This window comes from Bos indicus x Bos taurus, chromosome 11 (genome assembly GCF_003369695.1).
Source record: "Bos indicus x Bos taurus breed Angus x Brahman F1 hybrid chromosome 11, Bos_hybrid_MaternalHap_v2.0, whole genome shotgun sequence".
Taxonomy (NCBI): Eukaryota; Metazoa; Chordata; class Mammalia; order Artiodactyla; family Bovidae; genus Bos; species Bos indicus x Bos taurus.
The window spans coordinates 96,906,662-96,933,941 of NC_040086.1; the positions used below are offsets into that span (position 1 = coordinate 96,906,662).

At 47.0% G+C, this 27,280-nt stretch overlaps 1 protein-coding gene across 13 annotated transcripts in view; it reads left to right on the top strand.

Moving 5' to 3' along the window:
* The window catches only part of RALGPS1 (Ral GEF with PH domain and SH3 binding motif 1), a 302,934-nt gene that overhangs the window by 92,914 nt on the left and 182,740 nt on the right, over window positions 1-27,280 (top strand). For all 13 annotated transcript variants that reach the window (XM_027556304.1, XM_027556297.1, XM_027556305.1 and 10 more), the window contains exons 6-7: window positions 10,497-10,580; window positions 26,009-26,098. In XM_027556304.1, coding sequence (XP_027412105.1) covers window positions 10,497-10,580; window positions 26,009-26,098 — 174 coding nt within the window. The remainder of the gene's footprint in view (window positions 1-10,496; window positions 10,581-26,008; window positions 26,099-27,280) is intronic.

The following is a 27,280-nucleotide window of genomic DNA, read 5'->3' on the forward strand; positions in this document are numbered from 1 at the left end:
GATTACCAGATTTAAATTGCAGTGGCAACAGTGAGCAGCGAACCAACTATTGCAGAAAACCAAAGGAGAATTAAATGACAGACTGAAATTTCCTCCTAGAGCTAGGAAAAACAAAAGGACACAAATACGATGAATTGTTTTTAGGAGATGTCCTGTGTGTCTGAGGAATCCTATGAACGGAGAGTGGGGCAGACGTGAGAACATGTGGGAAGGACGGAACCGCACCTACAGTGTGAGTTTCATCGGGAGGGTGAGTGTGTGCCTGCGTGCAGCCCTCCTCCTCCTCCTGCCCTGGGATTGGGCAGGGGTCCCTGTTCTGGACACAGACACCCTCTGATGCCAAGGAGGTCAGGCTCCTGAGACCTGCAGACTCAGGTTTGAATCTTGGCGCTCATATCGACCACATAAGTGGATCTCAGCAAACTGCTTAACTCCTCTAACTAAACTTTCATTTCTTCCATCTGCAAAATGGGGCAGTCATAGTACCCATCTGCAGGGTTGTTGTGAGAATTCAGTGAGCAATGGACACGTGTGTGTAAAACACTGGACATGGTGCCTGACCCTTAGTAAGCGTTCAGGGAAGTTAGCTGTTGTTGTCTCTGCCATTATTATTAATCGAATGTGAATTCTGGTTTCTCTGGGTGTTAGGCTGATGGGTGACTTCAGGTCTCTTCTCTGGGCTTTCTGTGTTGTTTAAGTTTTCTGTAGTGAACACGTGCTAGGTCCCTGATCAAAAAAAGCCAAAGTGTACTCTTTTTAAAAAGAGAACATCTGAATGATGTTATTTGGAAAAATATTTCCCAAGACTATGGAGAAAGGGGGTTGAGCACAGTCCCCAGGGTGAGAGTGGGAAGTGAACGTGTGGCCCCGTGGGCCTCGTGACCAACCTGGAATCCAGGCGGCTGTGCTGCGGGCGGCTCTCCGCGCTCTGCTCACGGGGCCCTTTCCCCGTCACATGGACTGGAGGCGGTCCACGGGGCTGCACTTGGCCGCTGCCCTGACTGGACAGCTGGTTCCAATTGTGCCGAGCTGCACAGCCCTGGGGCTGGAAAGGTTTGCATCATCTTCACGACCCTCAGTCTACATGTTTGCTCAGCAGATGGTAGTCTGAGGACTTGACGAAACAGTAGCGACTGTGAATGTGTGGCTCTATCGAAATGCATAGAAACTGAAAAAGCGGATTCCTTCTATTCAGTCAGTGACCCCTGCCCTACACATGCACCCCGGTTCCGCAGAAGGCACTGGCGACTCTTCCCCACTCTGTGGTCTGTCTGGCCAGGGCCTCTGAGCCCTGCAGAGGCCCTCGTGTGCCTTCCTCCCCGGCCAGCCTCCTCCTTTTCTCCGCACACAGCCCCCAGCAGGTGCTTGATTCATATTGCTAAAGTGACTTGCTCTCACACGAGAAAAGGATGTTGCCTGTGTATGAGGCTAGACTGTAGCACAGCACAGGAGCCCCTGACGGGGAGGTTGGGTCCACTGCGCCACCACCTCGTGGGTAGAACCCACCCCGCGTGCCACGTGAGGCTTGGGGCTGCTCTGCTCAGGCCCTCCGCCGTCCTTCCGTCCCACTCAGAGTCAACGCCAGTCTCTACCTGCCCTCCAGGCCTCCACCCCCTTCCTTCGCACCCTGTCTCCTCCCATCTCCCCAGGCTCCAGCAGCTCCAGCCTCAATGCCCACCTTGCGCTGTCAGAACTTCCAGGGTCTTTACACACGTGCTTCCTTCCTGGAACTCAGCCTGGAACCCTCTCCCGGATCCTCCGGAGCTTGCTGCCGACCTCGTTCACGGTCTCCGCTCCAGCTGGTTTACCGGCCAGGCGTCCCAAGGCATCTGCTCCAGTATTCCATTCCTGCATCCTGGTTAACAATTTTTTCAAAGGATTTATCATCATCTGACTTACCACAGATTTCTCGTCTCTCTTCCCTCCCGTGGAACATAGAAAGCAAGAGCATGTTTGTTTCGTCCTTTGCTGTTTTGTTTGGTCCATTGCCAGTCCTTTAACTCTGATATCAGATGAGTGTAGATGCATTTCATAGACCGTCAGTTACTGTTGTCTCTTCCTCTTCTCTTTCTCTTCCTTCTTCATCCTTTCTTGTCACCCTCCTTCCCCTTCTTTCTCCCTCTTCTCCCTCTCCTCCCAAGAAAGAGCTAAAGATGCCTCTCTCTCTCTCTGCTGACGTCACTCAGGAGACTCCACTCTAGGAAAGGCTTTTAGGGCTTCAAACTTCAGAAACAAAGCAGGAAAGTGCCGTCGCCCTTTGTTGTCTTGAGTTGTGGCGATTTGGGTCCCTGTTTGTCTCCCGTACCGGCCACTCACTAAGCTCCTCGAGGCCTCAGCTTTGGTCCTAGAGCTGCTTCCAGCACGGGGCCTGCTGCTCAGTTGGCTCCCCCGCCCTCCCTTCTTCCCTCCCCTCTGCCCTCATCCCTCCCTTTCTCTTCTCCTTTCCTTCCTTTCTTCTGTCCTTGCCTCCTTTGGCCTTTCCTCGTCCCCTTTTCTCTTCCTTCCATTTTTCATCACAGCTGATTTTGTCCCAGTGAGGATTTAAGGCAGCAAGGCAGGAGCCCCATTGGTGGAACCTTCCCGCTGCCCCAGTTAGCAGCTCTCTCCTCTGGGCTTCATTTGGGTAAAGCTCTACTGTTTCCTGTAGGACAGACATGCTTCCTGAAGGTCCAGATGGTCGTGATTTGATAGGCACACTCCTTCAGAAGGTACAGGTCATGTGAAAACTATCTGTTGTTTATGTTGACACATTTATGTCATAGATGTTGACCCTGACCGGTTATCAGCAGGTTATGAGTTTATAAAAATTTTGTAATTTGAGTGTTTACTCAACTGTTAAAATTTTATTTTAGAAAGTTTACAGTGTGTAATATTGTAACATGTCACCTATTAAAGTTTGTTTCAGAGTCATCATTTCTTGATATTCTAATAGTAGAGAAGAACTAATAAAGCCAGGCTTTGATCTTTTACCCCAGTCCTCTCCCCAGAGGATTCTCTTCCCCTGGTTATTTTTGGAACTTTATTTGGTGCGCTGAAACCTCTGTTTCTTGTTTCATCAGCTTTATATAGTGTCCGTTGACTGCTCACTTCCTATGCTTCTCCTTTTCGTCTCCACTGACCACCTCTGTCAGCTATGTTTACATCGTCAAGTCAATTAAATTAACATTCTGACATTTTGCAGCTGCACCAAGTCCTTCCGTCCTTCCTTAGGTTGACTTTAAACGTTGCAAACCAACAGGCAGCATCCATTTTTATGGCTGTGTAAATGTGAATGTGCAGATGTCATTTGGGGCCAAGCCAGGTGGCGTGCCAGTGTTGCGTTAATTTTCTAATGACCCAGCGCCATTCAGGAGAGAATATGCCTCACGTCAAGGACCCACAGATTCTCTTTTTATCCATCCATTGTCTAATATTGGAGAAAAAATAAAATATTTAAATGTGTGCAACTATTAAAATATATAATATGTAAACATTTTAAATACACACTATTTAAATGTACATATACTAGTTAAGAGCTTCCCAGGTGGCTCAGTGGTAAAGAATCTGCCTGCCAATGCAGGAGACTTGGGTTTGATCCCTGAGTTGGCCCTGGAGAAGGAAATGGCTACCCACTCTAGTATTCTTGCCTGGAAAATTCCATGGATCGAGGAGCCTGGCAGATTACAGTCCATTCGGTTGCAAAGAGTTGAATGCGACTGAGCAACTGAGCAACCTAATACCTGGTTCCTCCATATCCAAGATTCTGAATCTGAAGATTCAACCAACTGCAGATCATGTACTACTCTATTACTTATTGAAAAAATCTATGTCAGAGTAGACCTGTGCAGTTCAAACTTGTGTTGTTCAAAGATCACATGGACTATGTTTTTTCCCTATGCTACATACATACTATGATAAAGGTTAATTTATAAATTAGGCACAGTAGGAGATTAACAGCAATAACCAGTAATAAATAGAACAATTATAACAAGATGCTGTACTAAAAGTGAGGTGAATGTGGTATATTTCAAAATCTTGTATAGATTTACTGTCTTTTCCATCTTAGCTAAGCGCTCACCGTGCACTGTGGCTATATCTTTTGTAGTTTGAAGGGCGACAGCAAAACTAGCCTGAATTTCTTCTTTCTCCTTCACAATTCCACAGCTAGATTTGTTCTTACTGTAGGTCTTAGCAACCTCAGTGCATTTTTTTTCTATCTTTATTAAGTCAAGAACTTTCACTTTTTCATTTAAATAAGAAGCACTTTACAGCTTCTTTTTGGTGTATCCCAATTGCCAACATCACTCCTCCTGTGCTCTGGGGCCATTATTTTTTTTTTTTTCCTTTCCCTTTTTTGGTTGTACTCCGTGGCATGTGAAATCTAAGTTCCCTGGCCAGGGATCGATGTGCAAGCTCAGAGTCTTAACCACTGGACCAACAGGAAGATCCCTGGGCCATTATTAAGTATAAGGGTTACTTGAACACAAACCCTGCAACACCACGACAATCAGTCTAATAACTGAGCCCGCTACTCAGTGACTAATGAACGGGCAGGACACGGTGGACCAAAGGATGATTCATGTCCTGAGCCGAGCAGAGCTGGAGGGCATGAGATGTCATCACCCTTCAGAACGGTGCACGGTTGAAAACATGTGAATTGTTTATCTCTGGAATTTTCCATTTAATATGTTCGGATCTGCAGGTAACTGAAACTGCAGAAAGTGAAATTGCGGATGCAGTAGGCAGGACGACCATTTTCTCATGGGGCCACCAGGACCCAGGGTGAGAACTCACCTAGCCCCTCAACACTTCTCTGTGCCCCATTCCCTGTGCCACCGGCAGTCGGTGATCTAGTTTCTGTCCCTGTAGTTCTCACCTTCCTCAGAATGTCGTAAAAGAGGAATCCTATAATATTTTTCTGTTTGGTTCCTTTCACTTCGCATAGTTTTTGACATTCTTCTGTGCTGATGTCTGTATCAGTAGTTCATACATTTTATTGCTGAGTAGTGGCTGATTATAACAGTGGATCACAATTTGTTTTCCCCTTCACCACCTGATAGAAATCTGGGTTGTTTTCAGTTTGAGGAAATTGAGATAAACATGCACATGTTTCTTTTGTGTGTGGACAGATGTTTGCTTTAGTGAGATTGCTGGGTCATTTGCTAAATATATGCTTAAAATGAAAAAGAAACTGCCAGGAACTTCCCTGATGGACCAGTGAGTAAGACTCTGTGCTCCTAATGCAGGGGGCCTGGGTTCCATCTCTGGTCAGGGAACTAGATCCCACATCCTGCAATGAAGAGTTTGCATGCCGAAACTCAAGATCCTGCATGCTCCAACTAAGACTTGGCACACACACACACACACAAAATTAGCCAAACTGCCCTCCCAAATGGCTCTACCATTTTGCATTCCCAGCAGTGAGGTATGAGAGCTCTGAAATGTCTTGTTCCTTAGACCCCCACTGCCAACCCACAAACTGGTGCTGTCTCTCCCCACTACCTCAGTGGGTCACCCACTCCCTAGGGTGTTTCTAAAACTCCTTTGACTAGTGCATGACTGTCCCGCCAGTTCTTCTGAAGATTGTCCCAGAGGGCAGGATGGGAGGAGTGGGGAGAAACATGGAGAGAGGAAGAAGGGGAAAAGATTGCCATTGAGCAAGATGGTAATGTGATGTCACTGGCTGGTGCCGCCTGGTGGTGGTCCCTGAGGTCAGATTTAGTGACCTTCCCTTGAGGTGGTACATTTTCCATGTGGGCATGTTTTAGGAATGTAATTTGGAGAAGATCGTAGATAGAATTAGCTCATGCGTGGAAGGGCCTTGTGTGGCTGCCTGTGGCTCAGTGGCTTAGATCCTGTGGGGGTCTTCTGGGAGAATTTTGTCCCCTTTCCCAGATCGCCTCTTCCAGGGCCTTACCTCACTGACCCCAGACACAGTTTGGTCAGGCCTTTCTCAGGCCACCTCAGGGCATCTGACTCCTAAAACCCTAAGCACAAAGCTGGTGGCCAGAGAAGCTTCCAGGGTGAGCAGAGACCAGTGTTGACTCTTGTTCTCACCCAGGAATGCTTAACAGATGGGGATATTAAGACAAAATTGTTTTTACACTGGCTAGGGATTTTTTCCATGGACATTTTTGTTATAAACACTGTCCTTTGATTGAACGTCTAAATGATTCTCTTGTCTTTAGGTGTTCTTTATTTAAGGCAGCTGATCAGACACCCTTTTGGTTCTGGGCCTTCTGATTTTAGGGTGTTTGTGGGAGGCCAAGGAAGGTGTGGCCAGCAGGGGGCTGACTCTACTGGTCTGGAGTCAGAAGAGAAACTTGGGCTGGACATGGGCATGTGCTGGAAGCCATGGGGAAGTGTGATCTTCCTGGAAGGGATGCAGACATCTTCCTGGAAGGTGACCTTGGACAGGTTTATGTGGGGCTTGGGAAACATGGGGAGCTTCCCTGGTGACTCAGATGGTAAAGAATCTGCCTGCAATTCAGGAAACCTGGGTTCGATCCCTGATTCGGGAAGATCCCCTGGAGAAGGAAATGGCAACCCACTCCAGTATTTTTGTCTGGAGAATTCCTTGGACAGAGGAGCCTGCTGGGCTACAGATCATGGGGTCGCAGAGAGTTAACCCCATGACTGAGTGACTAACACTTTCATTACTTGGGGGACATGGGTCAGAAAAGAATAAAGCAACTGAAAAACCACTCAGAATTAGGGGCGGGTGTGGCTCAAGAGGCGAGAAGACAAGCAGAAGAATGCAGAGCTGAGGGGCGAGGACAGAGAGTGGAAAACAGAGGGGTTCCCCTGCCAGGGGATCAAGAAAGAGGCAGCCAGGAACGCTTTCAATAGATGTGCCTGAAAAGGGAAGAAAGAGTGAGTGAAAGCTGGAGGAGCCGGAGGTCTGGAAAAGATGGCCTTGGTTATTACTGTCAAAGTGATATGTCATCACCATTATTATTATTTGCCGGAGAGGCTTATGTTAAGCGTCTTAAAATGCTAGCAGGAAAGAAACTGGAGAAGAAGAGGTTTGAAGATACAGGTACCAGAAAAGGCATCAGAGCAAGAGCTCTGAGCAGGGAGGGCAAGGGAGCCAGAGCCCAGAAGATGGGGCCTATGAAGACAGGACCTGCCTTCCACTGAAGCCCGAGGAAGGGAGAGGAGGCAGCTTATTTAGTGGCAGAAAGTTTCTCCCTGATAAACCCAGGGCAACAGCTGCATGATGGAGGAGAGCTGCTACAGGAGGCTGGGAGGACTGACCGGGTTCTTCCTGTCCTTTCATGTCCAGTGGACCTCGGCAGACAGCTCAGAACCAGGGGCAGCCTGGGCAAGACCAGGGCCCCACACGGCCCGGGGACAGCAGCCTGGCTCTCCAGCATGGAGGCTACAAGGGCCTTACTAGCCTCAGCCCAGCCCCTCGTCTCTCTTCCAGAACCAGCCCCGTCTCCTCTGGTCAATTTTAACTGAATTATGCTCAAATCAGTTCCGTAGTGTAGACCTTTTTTAGGCACTAGTGACTGGAAGAGTGTTGCTCTATTACTTCACATTTTCCAAACCCGCTTCACACAGATGGAATCTCTTGTATTCCAATAAGGCCAAACACAGAAGAGGAATGGTGCCAAAGAGGCTGGGCCCAGGACTTGTTTTAGTGCAGTTAGAATGGTCTTATTTCGTTTGACATCTTGATAAATCTCTCTGCACCAGTTTTGGGAGATTTCAGCCGTGAGGAAGGCTCATGCCCTGTGCATTCCCCAGATGAATCCGCTGTGAGCCAGGCCTGTGCCCTGCATGTCCTCTCCTTTGTCGGGCTTTGTCTCTCTTGGTCTCCACCAGAGTTCTGTGGAGTTAGTCTCAGCATCCTTCTCTTCCTCCGTCTCGATGAAACTGATGCCGGGAAAGTGGTCCCCAAGGAAAAGAGTGACAGGCTTGGGATTCGCAGCAAAGAAAGGACTCTCTCTCTTTTATCAAGGGATCGCGCAAACATAGTGTTTTACCCTGTTGAGGTTTGAATTCTGAATGTGACACGTCTTGTAGCATGAAAGGGTCCAAGAATTGCACATAGTTGTTATTTATTTATTTATTTTTAAAATTATTTATTTATTTGGCCACGCTGGGTCTTAGTTGTGGCATGTGGGATCTAGTTCCCTGACCAAGGAGGGATTGAACTCAGACCCCCTGCACTGGGAGCACAGGGTCTTAGCCATGGGACCACCAGGGAAGTCCCTGCATTCAGTTTTTAAATCAAGTTCTTAGGAATGTTCAAATCAAGCAAATTTGGGGCAGATGTGTTAAGTACCTGCTTTGGTTCCTGCCTGCATGACATCAGCAAAATGAAAAAGAAATAATGGTAGATTTTTGTTAGTAATTCAAGACAGCAGTGAGAGCACATGTAGAATAAAGAAGGGAGTGTTTGGAGTTAAAGTCATGTCTGACAGCACGTGGCCGATGCTGGGAAGAGGAGTGGGGCGACCTTTATCAAGTAATTGCTGCATACCAGGTGCCCTGTGTGTGCTTTAAGCTCACTTACCTGTTCTCAAGATGGGTAAATATATCATCATACCCATTTCAAGATGAGAAAATTGAGGTTCTTCTCAGAATGCAGCTGATATGTGGAGGGCAGACTCTGACCTCGGTCTGTCTGTCAGGTCCACACTGCTCCCTTTGAGAATGCCTTCCTACATGATGTGAAAATAAGACCCAAGCACTGAATTAAACGAGCACTTACAAACATGCGATGTGCACCGCCCCCATGGATATGTATATAACTTCTGTTTATTAAAGAGTTCAGGAAAAAACAAAGAGGGGAACAGTCACCAGCAATTGGGCAACAATCAGTCCTTGAACATCAGTTTTACAAATTCTCTTTTCTATCAGATTATAGTCCATACATTTCAGAGATGGCTTTAGGAGAGAAGGAAGAGAAGCTCTTGCCTTCACAACTATACTTCAAAAGGGCAGTGATGCACATCTGCAGACTGATGGAAGCATGTGTTCTAAAGTGGGTGGTGGGAGGGCTCAGTGGCGCAGAGGTGGGTCAAGTATACATTTGGAAAGAAACCCAGATATACATTTCAGAGCAAGGAGAATCATGGTAAACAGAGGTTGACTCTGCAGCTCAGACTCATGTCTACTTGTGAAAAGAAAGGGAACAGAAGGGGGGCCAAGGCTTCCCTAGTAGCTCAGCTGGCAAAGAATCCACCTGCAATGCAGGAGACTCCGGTTAGATTCCTGGGTCGGGAAGATCCTCTGGAGAAGGGATAGGCTACTCACTCCAGTTTTTTTGGGTTTCCCTGGTGGCTCAACTGGTAAAGAATCTGCCCGCAATGCGGGAGACCTGGGTTTGATCCCTGGGTTGGGAAGATTCCCTGGAGAAGGGAACAGCTACCAAATTAATGGACTTCCCTGGTAGCTCAGCTGGTAAAGAATCCTCCTGTAATGCAGGAGACCTGGGTTTGATCTCTGGGTTGGGAAGAGCTGTTGGAGAAGGGATAGGTTTCCCACTCCAGTATTCTTAGGCTTCCCTGGTGGCTCAGCTGACAAAGAATCCGCCTGCAATGCAAGAGACTCCGATTAGATTCCTGGGTTGGAAAAATCCCCTGCAGAAGAGAATGGTGAATGGCTACCCACTCCAGTATTCTGGCCTGGAGAATTCCATAGACTGTATAGTCCATGGGGTTGCAAAGAGTCGGACACGACTGAGTGATTTTCAGAGCATTCATTCAGGAGGATGAGTAGTACTGAGCCCTCTTCTTCTTTATTAAAACTGATATGGTGAGAATTCTGTGAGATAAAAAGTGAGGCTTCCTGTTCTCTGCCCACACATAGCGGGGGTTCATGGTACCAGCCTCACTGATAGGTAATATTTAGGTCATTTGATTCTTCAAATTATAATGCTAAACTTGCTAGGAAAAAAGAGACAAGGCTCCTGAAAGAGATATTAGGGCACCTCTCCTCCTGCCCCTCTTTGCTTGTGTGAGAGATAGGAGAGGCCAGCTTCAGGAAAGAATCCAAGGTCATCCAAAATATTCTCTGATAGCAATGGGCTTGGCATGGGATGTTCTCTGATTCCAGGAATGGAGGATGTCCCTGGGCCAATGAGAATCTTCAGCCAAATTTTAAGTTAGCCCTGGGAGGGGGTGGTGAATCCTGCTTATTATAACATTATACCCTCTATCAGACAGTCTTCAGTAAGAAGGGACTTCTAGTCCCAGGGAGCTGGCAGAGTGGCCTTGTCGGGTTGAGAATAATTTGGGCACAGAAGTCCCGAGAGATGTGGCTGGGGTTGTGGAGATAAGTAACCTGCTTCTCACCCTCGCCTCTGGGGGTCCCAGGATGGCCCTCTGCCTGTGGACCCAGCCCCTTTCTCCAGAGGAGGAGGAGACTCTCCCGCACCCTGGGAGGGCACAGATGGCCAAGGTTTCAGCCCTTCCCCACCTCTGGGCCCACCTTCCAGGTAGATGCCCGTCTGTATTTGCATCCTCATTGGAATCACTGTTTGAAATTGACTCTGTGCTTCCTAGGAACTAGCCAGCTGTGGATGGAGTAAGAAGGAGAAACATAGTCTCGCCCCCAACGTCGTGGCCTTTACCCGGAGGTTTAACCAGGTAAGAACATCCCATGCACATGCGCATGCAGATAGTAATCTGTTGTCCCCCGTAGGCTGGGAGCCCCTCCAGGCTTCACTCCCAGGCGCTGGCCCGAGTCCAGACCCCTCTTCCTGAACCCCCTACCTTTATCCGTGCTTGTGCTATCACAGTCCTTTTTCACACAACAGATGGAATTGAACACATCTTGTCTGTATCTAAATCATTTCAGTGGCTTCCAGTTCCACTGAAGCTGAGGTTCTCTGAGCACCTTAATGTGCTCTGCAAGGTCCTGCACGGGGGTCTGGCTTCTGTCTCCTCCTCCGACCTCATCTCATGCCTCCCCTCTACTCTGTGGGCTTCGGCCTTCCTGGCCTCCCCCCTCTTTCCTGCTGCATCACGTCTCAGTCCCATGAGGCCCCCATTTGTGCTGTTCTCCCTGTTCAGCTCCTAACTTGATCTCAGCCAGAATGTCACCCTCTCCAGGAGTCTTCCATGAATCCCAGCCGGTGTAAGGGCTCCCCGTCACATGTGCCCTCATTGCTTCTCTGGGTCTCCGTGTGGCCCTTTCCCCGTCTGGCCGAACTTTGTGTAGCTCTTCAGTCTCCATCTTCCTTGCCAGTCTGTGGGCTCCCTGAGGGCAGGAACTGTGTTTGTCTTGTTCATCTCTGCTTCCCCTACCACCTTACCCAGTGTCAGCTGTATTCAGTAAGTATGTGTAGCGTGTAAGAATGAGGTGCTCAATAAATGCTCCTCAAATTGAATTTCTCTGAGTTCCTGATGACCTGGTCACTGGCCCCACCCATGCTACTACTGCAGACCGGCGAGGCTCACTCAGAAGCTTTGCTCCAGGTATGAAGCTGCATCCCCACCTAAAGGAATGTTATCAGAGACTTGGACCAGTCGAGCCATGGGGTTGGGGGCGCGGGCTTCTGATTGCTCAGACAGACCTGCCAGAACATGATCTTCGGTAGAAAGTACCCTGCAAGACCCCCTTGAATAGACCAAACCTCCAAATGGGACTGTTGACAGCCTTTCCTCTTTGTTCTGTTTTTCTGGTTTCAAATGAGGACAGTGGCCTAGAGGTTGCACAGCCTACGTGACTGGAGCCTGGAGTGTTGGGCCTGGGATCCCTTTGGGCCTTCCCTCCAGCTGGGCCATCCCTCTCGGAAATGCCGGGTGCTATGCATCACCATTATTCAGCCTCTCCAGCCTCAGCTGGCTACCACCCCGAGCACAGCGGGAGCCCTCAGAGAGGCACCAGCTTGTAGTCAGCTGATCAGGGCTGGAGTTCACGTTACCGTTGTTTTATGAGATACAGTAGGAACTACAGAAGGCCTAGCTGCATCTGCGGTAGGGACTGTACATCGTTTGTTTTGAAAAGAGAAATTCTGAAGCCTTTTGTGTTTTTGTGTGTGTGTTTTTTTTTTACTCTTTATTTTCAAAATCTTTTCCTTTTCAACTGAGCTTAGTCTTTTAAAAACAACCAGATGTGTACACACTATCAGGGGATTCATAGTTTCCTTAGCAAAACTATTTGGAAGCCAGCCGAGTCCCACCTCTGATCAGCCACAGTGCTCCCGGAGGAGGGCCACTGGGGGCTCTGATGTAATCTGCTTTGCACGCGGAGGCCAGGTCAGCTTGGCAAAGGGCAGTGCGGCTTGTTCTGCAAACAGTTGTTTCGTGTCCAGCTCGGACCAAGCGGGTGAAGCAAGCCAGAAGTAAAGCTGCCTTTTCCCAAACAGGATGCTCTGAGAGATGGTCTTACTGCCGGCCTGTGAGCCGCTTAGAGAGCAGTTCCTAGACGTAGCCCTGGTACCAGCTCTGGCTTGAAAACTGGCCCATGGCCAGGCTGTCAGCCACCAGAGCTGCTTTCCCTGAGATGAACTGATTGGTATCCATCCCCTCCTGGCCAACTTTCATATGTGTCAACCAGGCTGCTCATCAGACTCCAGCTAAAGGCAAGCAGGTCACTTACCTCTCTGAGCCTGTTTGCTTATCTGCAAATGAAAATCATAGTAGTACTCACTTTGCACAGTTGTTTCAAACATTAAATGAGATGATCTAGGTAGAACTCTTAGCACAGTGTCTGTGTCTAGTAGGCATTCAAGCATTTTTTGGCCAGGGCGGGGAAAAAGAAAGATTAGCTGATTGGAAGGAGGTTGCTGGGGAATCTGAGGCTCCCTGTGGCCAAATCAGAGCCAGTGCTCTGGTCAGCCCCGGAGGACGTGCCTGCTCCTCCATGGGGCCTGCGTCCCTTAGCATTTGTTTATGGAATGGCTGGGACGGAAGAGCTGGGCTGAGTTCCCTAGGGGTCTGTTATGGGCCAGGCCTGTGTCTTGGCCCCAGGGAGTTTATCGTAAAGCCAGAAGTTCTCAACCCTTTTTGAATCATGGGTTTTTGTTTTTTGTTGAGAATCTGATGTATCACCAATGAACCTGCCCTTAGATAAATAGGCACATGTATACATTTGCATTTAAGTGAGTGCATTTAAGTTAAGTGACTGGATTTTCTGCTGGCCCCCCACAGCCCCCGAGTTTTTGCATGAATACCTTAGAGGACAGCAGGCTGAGAAGCTGTGGTTGTGTGGAACCCAACAGACTGGAGTGTGCATCTTAGCTGTATGACCTGTTACCTGTATGATCTTGACATGTGTTTCAGCCTCTGACCTTCCTCATTTATGAAATAGGAAGAATCATTTCAAGTGGTTTTTGAAGATCAGATGAGAATCATGGATGTAAAAGGTTTAGCTCAGCACCTGACACACAGTAAACAAATCAAATTAGCTTTAAAACAGGTGGTACCATCATGGGCGGAGAAGGCAATGGCACCCCACTCCAGTACTCTTGCCTGGAAAATCCCACAGACGGAGGAGCCTGGTAGGCTGCAGTCCATGAGGTCACGAAGAGTCGGACACGACTAAGCGACTTCACTTTGACTTTTCACTTTCATGCATTGGAGAAGGACAGGGCAACCCACTCCAGTGTTCTTGCCTGGAGAATCCCAGGGACAGGGGAGCCTGGTGGGCTGCCGTCTGTGGGGTCACACAGAGTCGGACACGACTGAAGCGACTTAGCAGCAGCAGCAGTGTCATGGGAGCTACAAGCTGAAAGGAAGGTTAGTTTTGGGCCCAAGTGCTGGTGGTAGGGTGGGGATTGTGTCCTGAAGATGAAGAATTTGGAAGAAATGGACAGGGAATTGGGAGAACTTGGTTCCAGTCTAGTCTCTGCTGCTAACCTGTTCTAAGGCCTGGACAAGTCCAAGTGTGGGTCATAAGATCCTTACATATTAGTAGGGACTGGACAGGGCAGAGGTTCTCAACGCTTTGCCCGGGAGGGTGGCTTTCACTCTACTCAGGACTGATATATACACATAGTTCCTAATGACGGAAACCCCTACTGGCTCACGGAACAAATCCAGGGAGAGGTTAGACTTAACGTATTTCCGGGGGGCCTCAGGCGGTACTGCCGTCTCCACCTGGAGGTCCCGCTTTCCTCTGCGCCGGCTCCCCACAAGCAGCCTCCTCCTCTCTGGTTCCCGGCAGCTCCCTGTGAGGGCAACTCCCGCAGCAAAGACCTGCCCCTCTTCCACTCCACGTCCTGGACTGGAGACTCCGGGTTGATGGCCGTGGTTTGGATCCTCTGCTGTGCACCCTGACCTCATGGCCCTGACAGGAAACAGGAGGCCCTGGCTGGCCAAGTCTCAGAAGCAGGCCTTCCGGTGGAGGCAGGGAGTGAGACTGGAGGACCGGCAGTTCCTCCAGGAAAGTCGGTGCTCGGGCAGGAAGTGGCTGAGAGTGATGGCAGGGCCCCCACAGACCCTCTTCCCTCTTGCACTCTTCCATCCTGCTTGGAGCTTTCCTGCTGATGCCCCATCACTCTTCTAACTGCCCGCTTCCCCCCTGCCCCCAACTGCCGTCATTAGCCTAACCCCTGAATGTTCCCACTCCTCCTTGGCTTTAATCAAGACTCTTAAAAAAAATGTTTATTGAACACTTCGGCTCAACTCACCTGAGTTAGACACTGTACTGAGCATTTAACCTGCATTTGATTCTGTTTTCACAAAGCCCACTGAGGCTGATATTTTAAACCCATTTTATGAATGAGAAAGCTGAGGTTCTGGAAAGTGAAATAACTTGCTCAAAGTCACATAGCTGGTGAGTTTCTCTGTTGAAAGGCCTCCCCTATTTTTCTGAACATGACTCCAGTAGATCCCCCTGGTTCTTCCAGACCTCATTTATCACAGAGCTGGGAGGCAGTGTTAGCATTTTCCCTTCCAAAAGCTACTTCCAAACAACTGTTCTTTCCTCATTGTATAAACCCACTTTCATTTGAGGCTCATTGCTTCTAGTTACATTCATTTATTTATTTAATAGGTATTGACTGAGCATGTCCCAGGCTCTGTCTTTGGTCCACGGTGGTCAATAGTAAACTAGATGTAGCCCTTGCTCACAGTCTAGCTGAGGAGACAGGAGTAATGGAGGGGCTGACAGTCCAGGAGAATCAGCATTAGGATGGGAAAACCAGAGGAGAGGTGTGGGCAGTAGGAAGGGAGGCCAGGAGACTGGATTGGAGTCTGTCCCATTCATCCAGGTGAAGAATAGAGATGTGAAGTGGCCGGACTCAACAGAATATTGAGACCAAGTGGTAGCTCTTGGTGATTGATGAGACATGGAGAGAGATGACAGGGAGGTGCAAGGAGGGCCCCTTTGGTCCTTGGCAGCATCTCTCTTTGAGATAGTAAGCACAGAGGAGGAGCAGCTGTGAGGGAGGAGATGAGAAGGGTTTGGATGTGTGAGTTCAGCTGTGCAGCAGGTATCAGATGTTTGCGTCTGGGAGTCAGGGGAAAGATTCAGCATGGAGATGCAGGTATTGAATCAGCCGCATCCGAAGCACAGGAGTGGATGGGATCACCCTGGGAGCAAGAGAAGTCCCTGTGAGAGTGGGAAGGGCAGAGGAGAGGGGGCTGAGAACGAGCAGCCCAGGGATGAGAAGATCCCCCAGAAAAAGTGGTGTTTGGAAATCAGGGTCTCAAGGATATGGGGATGCTACAGAATGGGTCAGTTAAAAGGACTGGAAAGAAAGTCTTAGCAGCACGGCGGTGGTGAGCTCAGCAGGAGCTGTTTTGTGGGGATGTGAAATAGAAGCTGGGCTGTAGCAGGCTGAGCCGTAGGAGGTGTGAGGGAATGGAGAGAGCAGATGTAGGCGATGCTCCCAACGAGAAAGATGAGGAGTGGCTGCAGGGACTGAAGATGTTCAGGGAGGTAGTAATAGTCCTTTTTTCTTTTCAGCGGAAAGAGCTTTGGGGATGTTCTTATTTTGAATGAAGGGAGCCAGTAGGCCAGGAAAAATTAAAGATGAGAAGAGAGCAGGTATATGTAATGAAGTGAAGTTCCAGCAGAGGTGGGAGAGGCCGGGACCTGGGCACTCTGCGTTGTAAAAGGCGAGTCTGCAGAAAGGAAAGATACAGACACAGGTCTGCTTGTAGGTGTGGTGCGAGGAGGTTCGTGGCTCCTCTTTCCTCATGGAATTGGAGGTGAAGCTGGGGACACAGCAGGGAAGCTTGAGGGAGCTGGGGAAAGCTTGAAAAAACCACCCAGGGAAAAGAGAAAACTGACCCTGGAAATATAGAAAGACTCATGGGTAGAGCCAGTGGACCAGATGAAATAGAGATTGTGGCTTTTAAAGTGACCCCAGGGCATGAGGGTGGATGGTTTTATTCTAGTTGCACTTGGCAGCCAAAAGAAAGGGGCACAGGAAGGTAAGTGGTTGGATCCATCCACAATTAGCAAAGCAGATTCTTTTTGAAGGACCCCAGGGCAAGGGACTGAAGTGACAAATGATAGAGGATCTGTCTGCTTTTAAGAAGGGAAGGGTTTCCAGGGACTCCAGAGTCTGGCGAGAGGGAAGGGTGGGCACAGGGCTGGGGGTGGACTCAAGGAGAAAGTAAGGACTAGAAGGGTTAAAGGTTATGGCCCAAGACTGGAACTTCAGGTCTCTGATGCAGGGCAGTCCTTGGTAATTAGGAGAAGGAGGTGACTGGAGTGGTGGGTGGTAATAGCTGCCGAAATGATAACGTGACCTTGAGGCCATGGTCTCAAGGTGATGGTCTTAGGTGATATTGAAGTTGCCCAAAGAATAAGGCAGGATTTGCTATGGAGAGGAAGGTGGTGGTCCAGATGCTGATCTACCTGCTATCTCTAAAGTTCACTTTTCCAGACTCTGAAAAAAAAGGGGACGCATATATATGTAGCCTTTTCAGACTGTCTTTTCACTTAGCCACATGCATTTAAGATTCATTCATGTATTTTTATAGCTTGATGGCTTTTTTTTTTTTTAAGTAAGTACTATTCAGTGTTTGGATTTACCAGTTTGTCTATCCATTCATCTATCAAAGGACTTCCAGTTTTTGATAATTATGAATAAAACTGCTATAAACATTTGCATGTTGTTTTTTTTGGTGTGTGGACATAAGACTTCAGATAAACTGGGTGAATACCTAGGAGTAGTTACTGGATCCTGTCTGTGCCATTTTGCATTCCCATCAGCAATGAAGGGAAGCTTGTGTTGCGTCATATTCTTGCCAGTAATTGGTATTGTCATTTTTTAAGAAATTTAAATTAAAAGTTTAAACTAGAATGGCTCAGTTCTAATAGGTATGTGATAATCCCACTTTACTATGCTTTATCCAACCACTCCTAGACAGTTATGCCTGGACCTCGGTGCCCCACGTGAAGACTGGGATGTCACAGTGATCAGAGGGTCGGAGGGTGAGGGGAAAGAAAGCATGTTATACAAGGATCAGAGGAAGGATCTAGGAATGTGAAGACTTGGAGAGGAGGTAATTAAGGTTTTCAAGTAATTGAGGGGTTCTTATGGGGAAACGGACTGAATAGAACCTATGGGGCCTAATCAGTAAGTGCAGGGAGCAGGGGATAGAAGTGGGTAGGCGGTTGCTTTCTCCTGATACAGGGTGGTTCCCTGCCCATGGAGGCTCAGGCAGAGACCAGACAGTGTTTTATTGCAGCGCCAGAAATCTAGTGGTGGGAGCAGGGAGAGGCTGGGACCTCTGCTTTCCCATCTTACTCCAGGTTTCTAAGGAAACCATGAGTGGGCTTATTGAGAAATTTGGAGCAAAAGTCACTCTCTTGTAAGAAAAGATAGCATTCTAAAACCTGGATTTTTCTTTACTTTATGCTTTGATTGTTTTCATTTGTGGTTGATTAGCTAAAGCTCTTTGTGTTCATAACTGTTCTGCTTTATTCACTTCTAATACTGCTGTGAAAATTCCCCGAGGATATCTTAGTCCCCAGTGCCTTAACTCCAGTGCTAGCTCTACCACCAAAACAGTAATCGTGATCGTAATAGCTTATGTGTTTTACAAGCTTACTAGCACCGTGACCAAGAGGCATTTATTCCATGTGTGCATGGACTGATTCAGCAGTTGAAAATGAATTAATGTAATCCACTGCATTAACAGGCTAAAGAAGAAAAAGCATAACATCTTATCAGTTGACCCAAAAAAAAGCATTTGACAAAATTCAGCATGCATTCATACTACAAAGAAACTCTCAGCAAATTAGAAATAGAGGGGCAACTTCCTCAACTTGATAAAACACATCTACGGAAAACCCTGCAGCTGACATCATACTTAACGTTAAGACGCTCGATGCTTTCCCTTTAAGATTGGACGTGCTCTTTCACCATTGCCATTTAACATCGAACTGGAAGTCCTTGCTAGTGCAGTAAGACAAGGGAATAAAAAGATACTCAGACTGAAAAGGAAGAACTAAAACTGCCTTTATTCAAAGATGACATGATTAGGCCTTCCCTGGAGGTCCAGTGGTAAAGCCCACCTCGCAACGCAGGGTACCTAGTCAGGGCACTAAAATCCCACATGCCTTGGAGCACCTGAGCCCACATGCTGCAACTGCTGAGCCCTTGCACCACAGTGGACGATCTGTGCTGGAACTAAGACCCCACGCAACCAAAATAGGTAAATAAAAATATTTTTAAAAGGATGACATGATTGTGCAGAAAATCCCAAAGACATCTATTTTTAAAACTTCTGGAACCATAAGTGAGTATACCAAGGATTCAGGGCACAGAATCAATATAAAAACGTCTCTGTGTACCAGCAATGAGGAATTGGAATTTGAAATTAAAAAATAACACCACCATTTACAGTAGTGTGTGCACACACACACACAAGGAATACTTAGGTATGACTCTAACAAAGTACATACAGGTTCTATATGTGAAAAACTATAAAACCCTAATGAAGTCAAAGTAGATTGAAATAGATATTCTGTCTTCATATATTAGAAGACACGTTATTAAGATTTCAGCTTGTTCCGTAGACTTGTTCCATTTTCTTGATCTGTAGACTCAATTCAACTCCAGTCAAAATCCCAGCAAGCTGGGCTTCCCTGGTGACTCAGTGCTTAAGAATCCACCTGCCAACACAGGAGACACAGGTTTGATCCTTGATCTGGGAAGATCCCACAGGCCACGGAGCAATTAAGCCCGTGAGCTACAGCTATTGAGCCTGTGCTCTGAAGCCCAGGAGCCACAGCTACTGAGCCTGCATGCCTTAGAGATGGTGCTCTGCAATGAGAGAGGCCCCCACAAAAAGAAGCCCACGCACTGCAACTAGAGAGTAGCCCCTGCTTGCCACAACTGGAGAAAAGCCCGAGCGGCACCAAAGACCCAGCACAGCCAGCAGTAAATAAATAAATAAACTTATTTTTTTTTAATCCCAGCAAGCTATTTCATGTGCTGTGTGCCGTGCTCAGGTGCTCAGTCATGTCCAACACTTTGTGACCCCATGGACTGTAGCCCGCCAGGCTTCTCTGTCCACAGTATTCTCCAGGCAAAAATCCTGGAGTGGGTTGTCATGCCCTCCTCCAGGGGATCTTCCCAACCCAGTGATTGAACCCCCGTCTCCTGAGACTATTTCATAAATACCAACAAGCTGATTCTAAAGGTTATATGGAAAGGCTAAAGCCTTAGAATAACCAGAAAAAGAACAAAGCTGGAGGACTCACTCTGCTTGATTTCAGGACTGATTGTAAAGCTATAGTAATTGAGACAGTATGGTACTGGCAAAAGAATAGATACCTAGGTCGATAGAATAGAGAGCCCAGAACTAGACCCAGACAAATATAGGCAACTGACCTTTGACAAATGCATGAGGGCAGTTAGTGGAGAAAGGGTAATTTCTTGAACAAATAGTACTGAAACGGTTGGAAGTACTTTTGTGTGTTTGAAAAAATGAACCTGCAAGACTTTAGGCCTTCCGTAAAAATGAAATAAAAATTGACCATAGACCTAAATATAAGACACAGAACTATAAAACTTAGGAGAAAACATAGGAGAAAATCTACATGACTGTTGGTGATGAGTTATTAGATATAACATCAAAGCTCAGTCCATGAAAGAAAAGAATTGGTAAGCTGGGCTTTATTAAAATTAAAATCTTATATTTTGCAAAAGACACAGTTAGGAGAATTAAAAGACAAAGCACAGCCTGGGGAAAATATTCATGAAACACACATCTAATAAGAGTTGAATCCAAACTATATTCTTAAAACTCAACAATAAGAAAGCAAGCCAATTTAAAAAAGGGCGAAAGATCTGAATAAATACTTTACCAAAGAAGATATACCAAAGGCATATACACATATGAAAAGATGCTCAGCGTTATTTGCCATTGGGAAAATGCAAAACACTACAACCTTTTAGAATGCCTAAAATACAAAAATAAAAAAATCCTCCAAGCCAAAAAAACAAACAAAAACCTACACCAAACCTGGCAATACCAATTCTTGGCAAGTATTTGGAGCAATATACACTCGCATTTGCTGCTGGTGGGAATGAAAAAATGGTACAGCCCAGAAATCGCATTCTTCGATATTTATCCCGTTTATTTGGAATCTTAAGTCTACCTGTACACATACACGCAGATACACACAGTTGTTTATAGCAGCTTTGTTTGTAATGGTCAGACACTGAAAGTAACTAAGATGTCCCTCAGTAGGTTAAAGCATAGACAGATTGGTAAATTCATACAATGGAATAAATAGTATTCATTCAAAAAAAAAAAGGAAAGAATACACTCTCAAGTCATAGAAAGTCATGGAGGAATCTTAAATACATATTACAAGGTGAAAGAAGCCAGCCTGGGGAATTCCCTGGAGGTCCAGTGGTTAGGACTTTGTGCTTTCGTTGCCAAGGGCACAGGAACTAACATCTTGCAAGTAGCCCGATGTGGCCAAAAAAAGAAAGAAAAATAGTCTAAGAAAGCAACATAAATGTGATTACCTACCCCATTTTTAAAAAAAAAAGTTCGGGAAAATGTTGAAAAAAATTCTGCAAAAGGTAAAACTGTAGAGATGGTAAGCAGATCTGTGTTTGCCAGAGGCGTGAGCAGGGGAGAGGGTTGAGTAAGTGAAGAGCAGGGGGATTTTTAGGGTGGAAACTGCTCTGTACGATGCCATGTGTTGGGTACATGCTGCTGTGCATTTGTGGAGACACATAGAACTTGACAGCACTAACAGTAAACCTCAGTGTACGCAGATTTTAGAAAACTCATTGTGGAGATTGAGGGGTCCTAGGATGGAATGTAGGTACCCACTCCAGTGTTCTTGCCTGGAGAATCCCAGGGACGGGGGAACCTGGCGGGCTGCCGCCTATGGGGTCGCACAGAGTTGGACACGACTGAAGCGATGCAGCAGCAGCAGCAGCAGCAGGATGGAATGTAGAACATAGCGCATGAGCCTCACTGGATTATAAATGTATGAAACAACCACGCTGAGAAGGGTGAGGGGAGAAGGTGCAATCCTAAGAAACTCTGGAATTGAAGGGAGCCTGAGAGACTAAAGATGAAAGGACCTGTATGTAGTCTTACACTCTAGTAAAGGTGTTTCCCAAATGGGGATGGGCAACAATTCTGAAGCCATTATGCGTGGACACTGGAACTGAACAGTTAAGGAATTGGGTGGCAGATGGCGGGAACCCGGTTTCTCCCACCTGCTGGAGTGGGAAGTTACAGGCAAACAGGAGGAGAAGGCTAGAATGATCCATATGGTGATGGATTAGAGTTGGAGACATTAGTGTGTGCTCATTTAGTTTAGTATAGATACAGATGGTTAGATATAGAAATGTTTATAGGCATGTGTATATACAAGAGTTAGTACGTGCACAGGCACACACACACACACACACACACACACACCTCCTTGCTCTGCCATCTGAGAGGACCTAGTAACAGTGATACCTCAGTAGCTCAAGCGTATATGCTCCCAGATTTTGGTTTCTAATTCCATTATCTAATAAAAGGAGCCAAGGCTCCTTGGAGAAATGGCTGGTTTCAGACTGGGACAAGAAATGTACAGGATGAACCTGTAGCATTTTTTAAAGTTAATTAATTAGTTAATTAATTTTGGCTGTGTTGGGTCTTTGTTGCTGTGCTCTGGCTTTCTTTAGTTGCCATGAGCGGGGACTATTTTCTAATTGTGGTGCACAGGCTTTGTTGCCCCGCAGCACGTGGGATCTTCCCAGACCCCATGTCCCCTGCATTGGCAGGCGGATTCCTCACCACTGGACCACCAGGAAAGTCCCGTAACATCTTGTAGTTGCAGAGAGTAAAAAAGTGCTCAAACCAACCAACCAGTGCTGAGGGCATGTCAAAGCCAGCTGTCAGTAGCTGAAGCTGCAATGGCTTTGAGTATGAAATAAATAACATAGTATCATAACCCAAAAGTATAAAATAAGTATTCATGAGTCCCTTTAAACAAATGATGGAATAAATAAATGGAGGTGACTAGACAAACCTCCTATGCAGAAGAATTCCAAATAATCCTTGTAGATAAACTGTCTCTTTCCTTCCATGACAGCTTCCTTCCAAAGTGTGAGGTGATGGTGTTCCTTATGCACCCTACTCCCTGTTGGTGGGCCTGTTCCTTTGCTTTATAAACAGTGCTTCGGAGAACTGGAATGCACATATCCCTTCACATTTCTATATTTTTGTAAGATAAATATTCTAGGGAGATTATAACTTTAATGGCTTGAGAGACATGTTCAAGTTGTTCTTCAAAATGGCCCTTTAAGTTTTATAACCTCCCTCCCAAACAGCGTGTAAGAGCACCAGTTTCTCCACACTTTTGGCACACTGTATGACTCACAAAGGGGTGATGCATTCACTTTGATATAAGAGACCTTTTACTAACCAAGAGTTAGAGGACAGGTGTCCCGATAGAAAGGTGGCTGGAGGACCAGAGCACATAGTTCACAGGCAGATAGTACAAATGGCTGATAAATGTTTGCAACAAAAAGCTGAGAAAAAAAGTGCAAGAAAAAAAAATGTTAACTGAGCAATCATGAAAGAAATGCAGAATACGGGCAATAAGATGTTAGTTTGTCCATTATGTTAGTAAAGAAAAAAAAAGAACCGTAATAACTGATCTTGGCTCGTGTAAGGGAACACAACTCTGCTTCAACTTTGATGGATCAACAAAATAAACCTTGTGGAGGCCAAGTTTTTTTAATACATACTTCTGAAAAAAGGTACACATATTTTAATTCACTCCACCTTGAAAGAATTTATCCTCAGATCTTCATTAAAAATGTATAAAGATATATGTATAATTATATATATATATATATATATGTATGTGTGTGTGTGTGTCTGTCTATCACAGCAAAAGAATTCGAAATAAGCTACCCAGCAGTACGAGGTTCCTTAGAGATGAGACATCCCTGAGATGAATCACTTGGCAGCTACTAAAAAAAGAGTCAATATTCTTTTTCTTCATTTATTTTGCATTTTTAAAAATGTGATGTCCTTATTTATCTTTGGCTGTGCTGGGTCTTCCTTGCTGCGCCCAGGCTCTCTCAGGTTGCAGCGAGCAGGCTTCTCATCGTGATGGCTTCTCTTGTGGAGCACAGGCCTAGGGCACGCTGTCTTGGCAGTTGTGGTGCCCGGGCTTAGTTGCCAATGGCATGTGGTATCTTCCCAGACCAGGGATCGAACCTGTGTCCTCTGCATTGGCAGGTGAATTCTTAACCACTGGACCACCAGGAAAGTCCTCGATAGTCTTATTTGCTTATAAACACCCTTGTGATAGTATGATTAATATATACCAGTTTAATTGAAAAAGAGAAACAGGTTCTATGACTACAAGGACATATGTTCTAAGACTAGACAAACATATGTTCTGAGACATGACAGGACACATATCACAGTGTTTATAACAGGGGGTCTGTATGTGAGAACGATCTTGCAAATGGCTTCTGTCTTTTGTGCTTATCTCTGTTCCTTTGTTTTCTGCATTAAGCTTCTCTTAAATTTTGTAGTTAAAAACAGAATTATAACAGTTTAAAACTATGCTGATTCTCCCTTTGAAATGCCCTTCTCTTTCACTTCTTCCCTCCATCTCCTGCAGCATGGCCCTAGCTCGAACCTGCCATCTCTCATTTAGACCCTCATATCAGTTTCCTGATGGGGGTCCCTGCCCCCACAAAAGGGTCTAGGCTGTCATCCCTGTGCTCAGAAGCCTCTGGAACTCTGCCCATGCAGCACAGTGTCCCCTTGTTGCTCCTGACCCCGGCAGTCTGGCCCTCGCTTCCCTTCCCTTCTAGCTTCAGCTTCCCTCCTACCCACCCCCACCCCTACCCCCCAACCCCCCACCATGGGGCACCTACAACACCAGTCCTGTTGGCCCACTCAGCTCTCCCTGGTCTCCTTACCTGCCGAAGGTCTGCCCATCTCTCAAGGTCGACCTCCTCTAGGAAGCTGCCTTCTGTCATTGCCTTCCGCACACTCCAGTTCACTTGGTCTGAACGTCTTAATGGCCACAGCCACCAGCTGCCTTTTAACACAGTGACTTCTGGAGGATCCTGCCTCCTCCGGTATCCTCTGTGTCAGGCAAGGGCAGACAGGTCTGGGACTCACAGTGCCTGGAGCACATAGTAAGGGCTTTGTGAAAGTCTGCTGAACTGAGCTGATCCAGAGTTGCCCCTGCACACCATGTGCTGCAGATCAGAGCCAGCTCTGCCATATTCTGTAATTAAATATGTGTAATTTTTTGGCACATAAGCATCTATTAAATTCTACATATAAACGATCATACTTGAGATTTATGTGGCATAAAAGTATGCATGTATTAAAATATAAGGTTTATGGGCATATCATTTAGTATCAAGAAAATCTTTCTTCCGTAACCGGCTAGTAAACATTTGAGTCTGAACTTAATTTTAGGCGGTTCCTTGGAAAAAATGATTCTATGGAAACCCAGGCATGTCCTGGGGGCAACCACAGATGATTACGGAGAGAAAACTTTTCTATAATATTCCTGCTTAATATAAGAAACCAAATTCTGATTCTTGGTTAATCCTTTCTTGTTTTCTCACTGAAAAGTTAACAGTATTTCAGTAAAGAGAAGGCATGTGGTCGCAGCAGTAAACACGCCTTGTTAACTCTGGAGTATTCCTATTTGATTCTTTGTACAGTGTAGAGGTTTTAGATGCCTAGTTTTCATTCCACGCATCCCCTGCACTCTGTCCATCTCTCCTTTCTTTGCGGTGCTGTTGTTGCTCTCTTGGGCATCCAGGTTTCACAAAAAAACTGTTCTTATAGTCGTGAAACGTAAACAGGAAGACAAACCACTGCCCAGTGTTTCTTGGCACGAAAGGCCTCCTGTTTCATTGAGTCAACTAGACACTGGTGGATGACTTTCTTTTTCCCACCAGAGGATTCAGGGCCTCAGGGATGGTCAAATGTGAATGATATTCTGAAGCAAAAGTACCAGTATATCCTTTTGGCATATGCTGTCTGCAGAAAAATGTGTCCTTTAAACTGCATTGCTTTACGGAACTTTGAGAGATGCTTTTGTATCACATAAATAATTAGGCAAACCTCTTCTGGAAAATTAAATTGGTTACAATTGTTCGTATACAGCTGAGTCCTTCTTGCCTTGGGTCTGGCTGGGAATGTGGATCTCATGGATGGTACTGCCAGCATGCATATCCCTTTGTCTGCCATTTGTCCATTCATCCATCCAACCATCCATCCATCCATCCATCCACCCATCCATTGTTCCTCCTGAGCAAGAATCCTGTCTGTTTCATCTCAAAATTCCCTTCACCCCCTTCAGGGAGACCCATGTGTCATGCAGGCCCAGGAGGTCCCCTGGACAAGGATGGACATACTTTCTGCTCTCGGCATCGCTGTGTGTGTTGGAGAGCTGGTGCTGACAACAACGACGCCCCCCCCACCGGCCCCTGCAGGGTTGGGTGTCATAGAGAGACCCTGAACCTCCTCAGCCCTAGGGTGTGTTCTCCCCACCTCCTGGAAGTCCCACAGAAGTGGTAGGCAGGGCAACTTGGGTGGCCTGTCATTTAACAACGTTTTTGGTGTGTGTGTGTGTGTGTCTGTGTTTGACTCTCCAGGTCAGTTTTTGGGTTGTACGAGAAATTCTAACAGCACAGACTTTAAAAATAAGGGCAGAAATCCTGAGCCATTTTGTGAAAATAGCCAAGGTAAGCTGTTTTGTTATTACTTCTTTCCTTCCTGTCCTATCTCTTTTTGTCTCAGAAATGTGTTTCCTTGGTACTTCGGGAGCTAGTTCGCTCTGGACCTACGGGGCAGGGTTCAGACCAGCGGCAGTGACCTGACTTCCCCAGGCAGAGACAGCTGCAGGACCAGCCTGACCGCCTGCGTGGCCTCCCAGCCCCTGTGTGTGCACAGGCAGGTGCCCTCTGCCCTGTGATTTTGGCAGCCAACCACCCTTTATAAGCTGGCCTTTCACAGACTCTCCCCGTGACACCAAGGGCTACCCCTGGGATCTGTTCCCCTCCTATTCATATCCAGGCAGTGCTGGTGGCTCTCAGCATCAGTGGTTGTGATACCATCACATCCTGCACAATTTGTCCCCAGTCAGCAGAACTCACCGCACCCCATCCTGCGCTCAAGGCCTGGCCTGATGACCTCTCTGCCCCACTCCCACCTCCCGACCCTGCTCAGATGGGATCAGTCCTGGCCAGTGTCTGGGCACCAGGCTCACGTCTCCACCCCACATTTCCCCTCCTCTTCCTTCATCTCTGCCAGCCCAGGATGCGATCCCATGGGCCTTCCTGGACCACACTCATCACTTAACACGGTCCTGCCAGCTCCTCCCAGTCCACCACCCCTGACCACAGGGCTTGCCTGCCTCAGCAGAGCATCATTCTGTGTGGCTCACTGCCTGCTTCCTGTGTGTGCTACTGTCTTCCCAGGCGGGTGCTAGGCCAGCTCACTTATATGCAGCCCCTCTCTGGCCAGGCCCCATAGAGGCTGCTGTACAGAAATAATTGCATTTGACACTCACATTATTATCATCCCATTTCCAGAGGAGGAAGGGGAGGCTTAGAGAGGTGGGTGTCCATGCCGAGGCCCCTCAGAGTCAGTCGGAGCATGTCTGTTCTTCACAGCAAGGTTAAGTGCGTCCGGCTGTAAGTATGCAGGGTCACAGACACTTTTATGTCCTGAAGTACCTGGAACCGCGCTGGGCTTAGTGGTACTTGTTGCTGTCGATGAGTTCTTGCTGGGCCACGAGAGAAAGTGGGACGGAGTTCCAGCCCACCTGGTGCTTTCAGTTTGGAAGTTTACAGTCCCCACCTGAGGAGCCCGCAACGATTCCTCCTTAAGCTCTGCCATTTCCCGATGGCGGACCATCGTGCTGA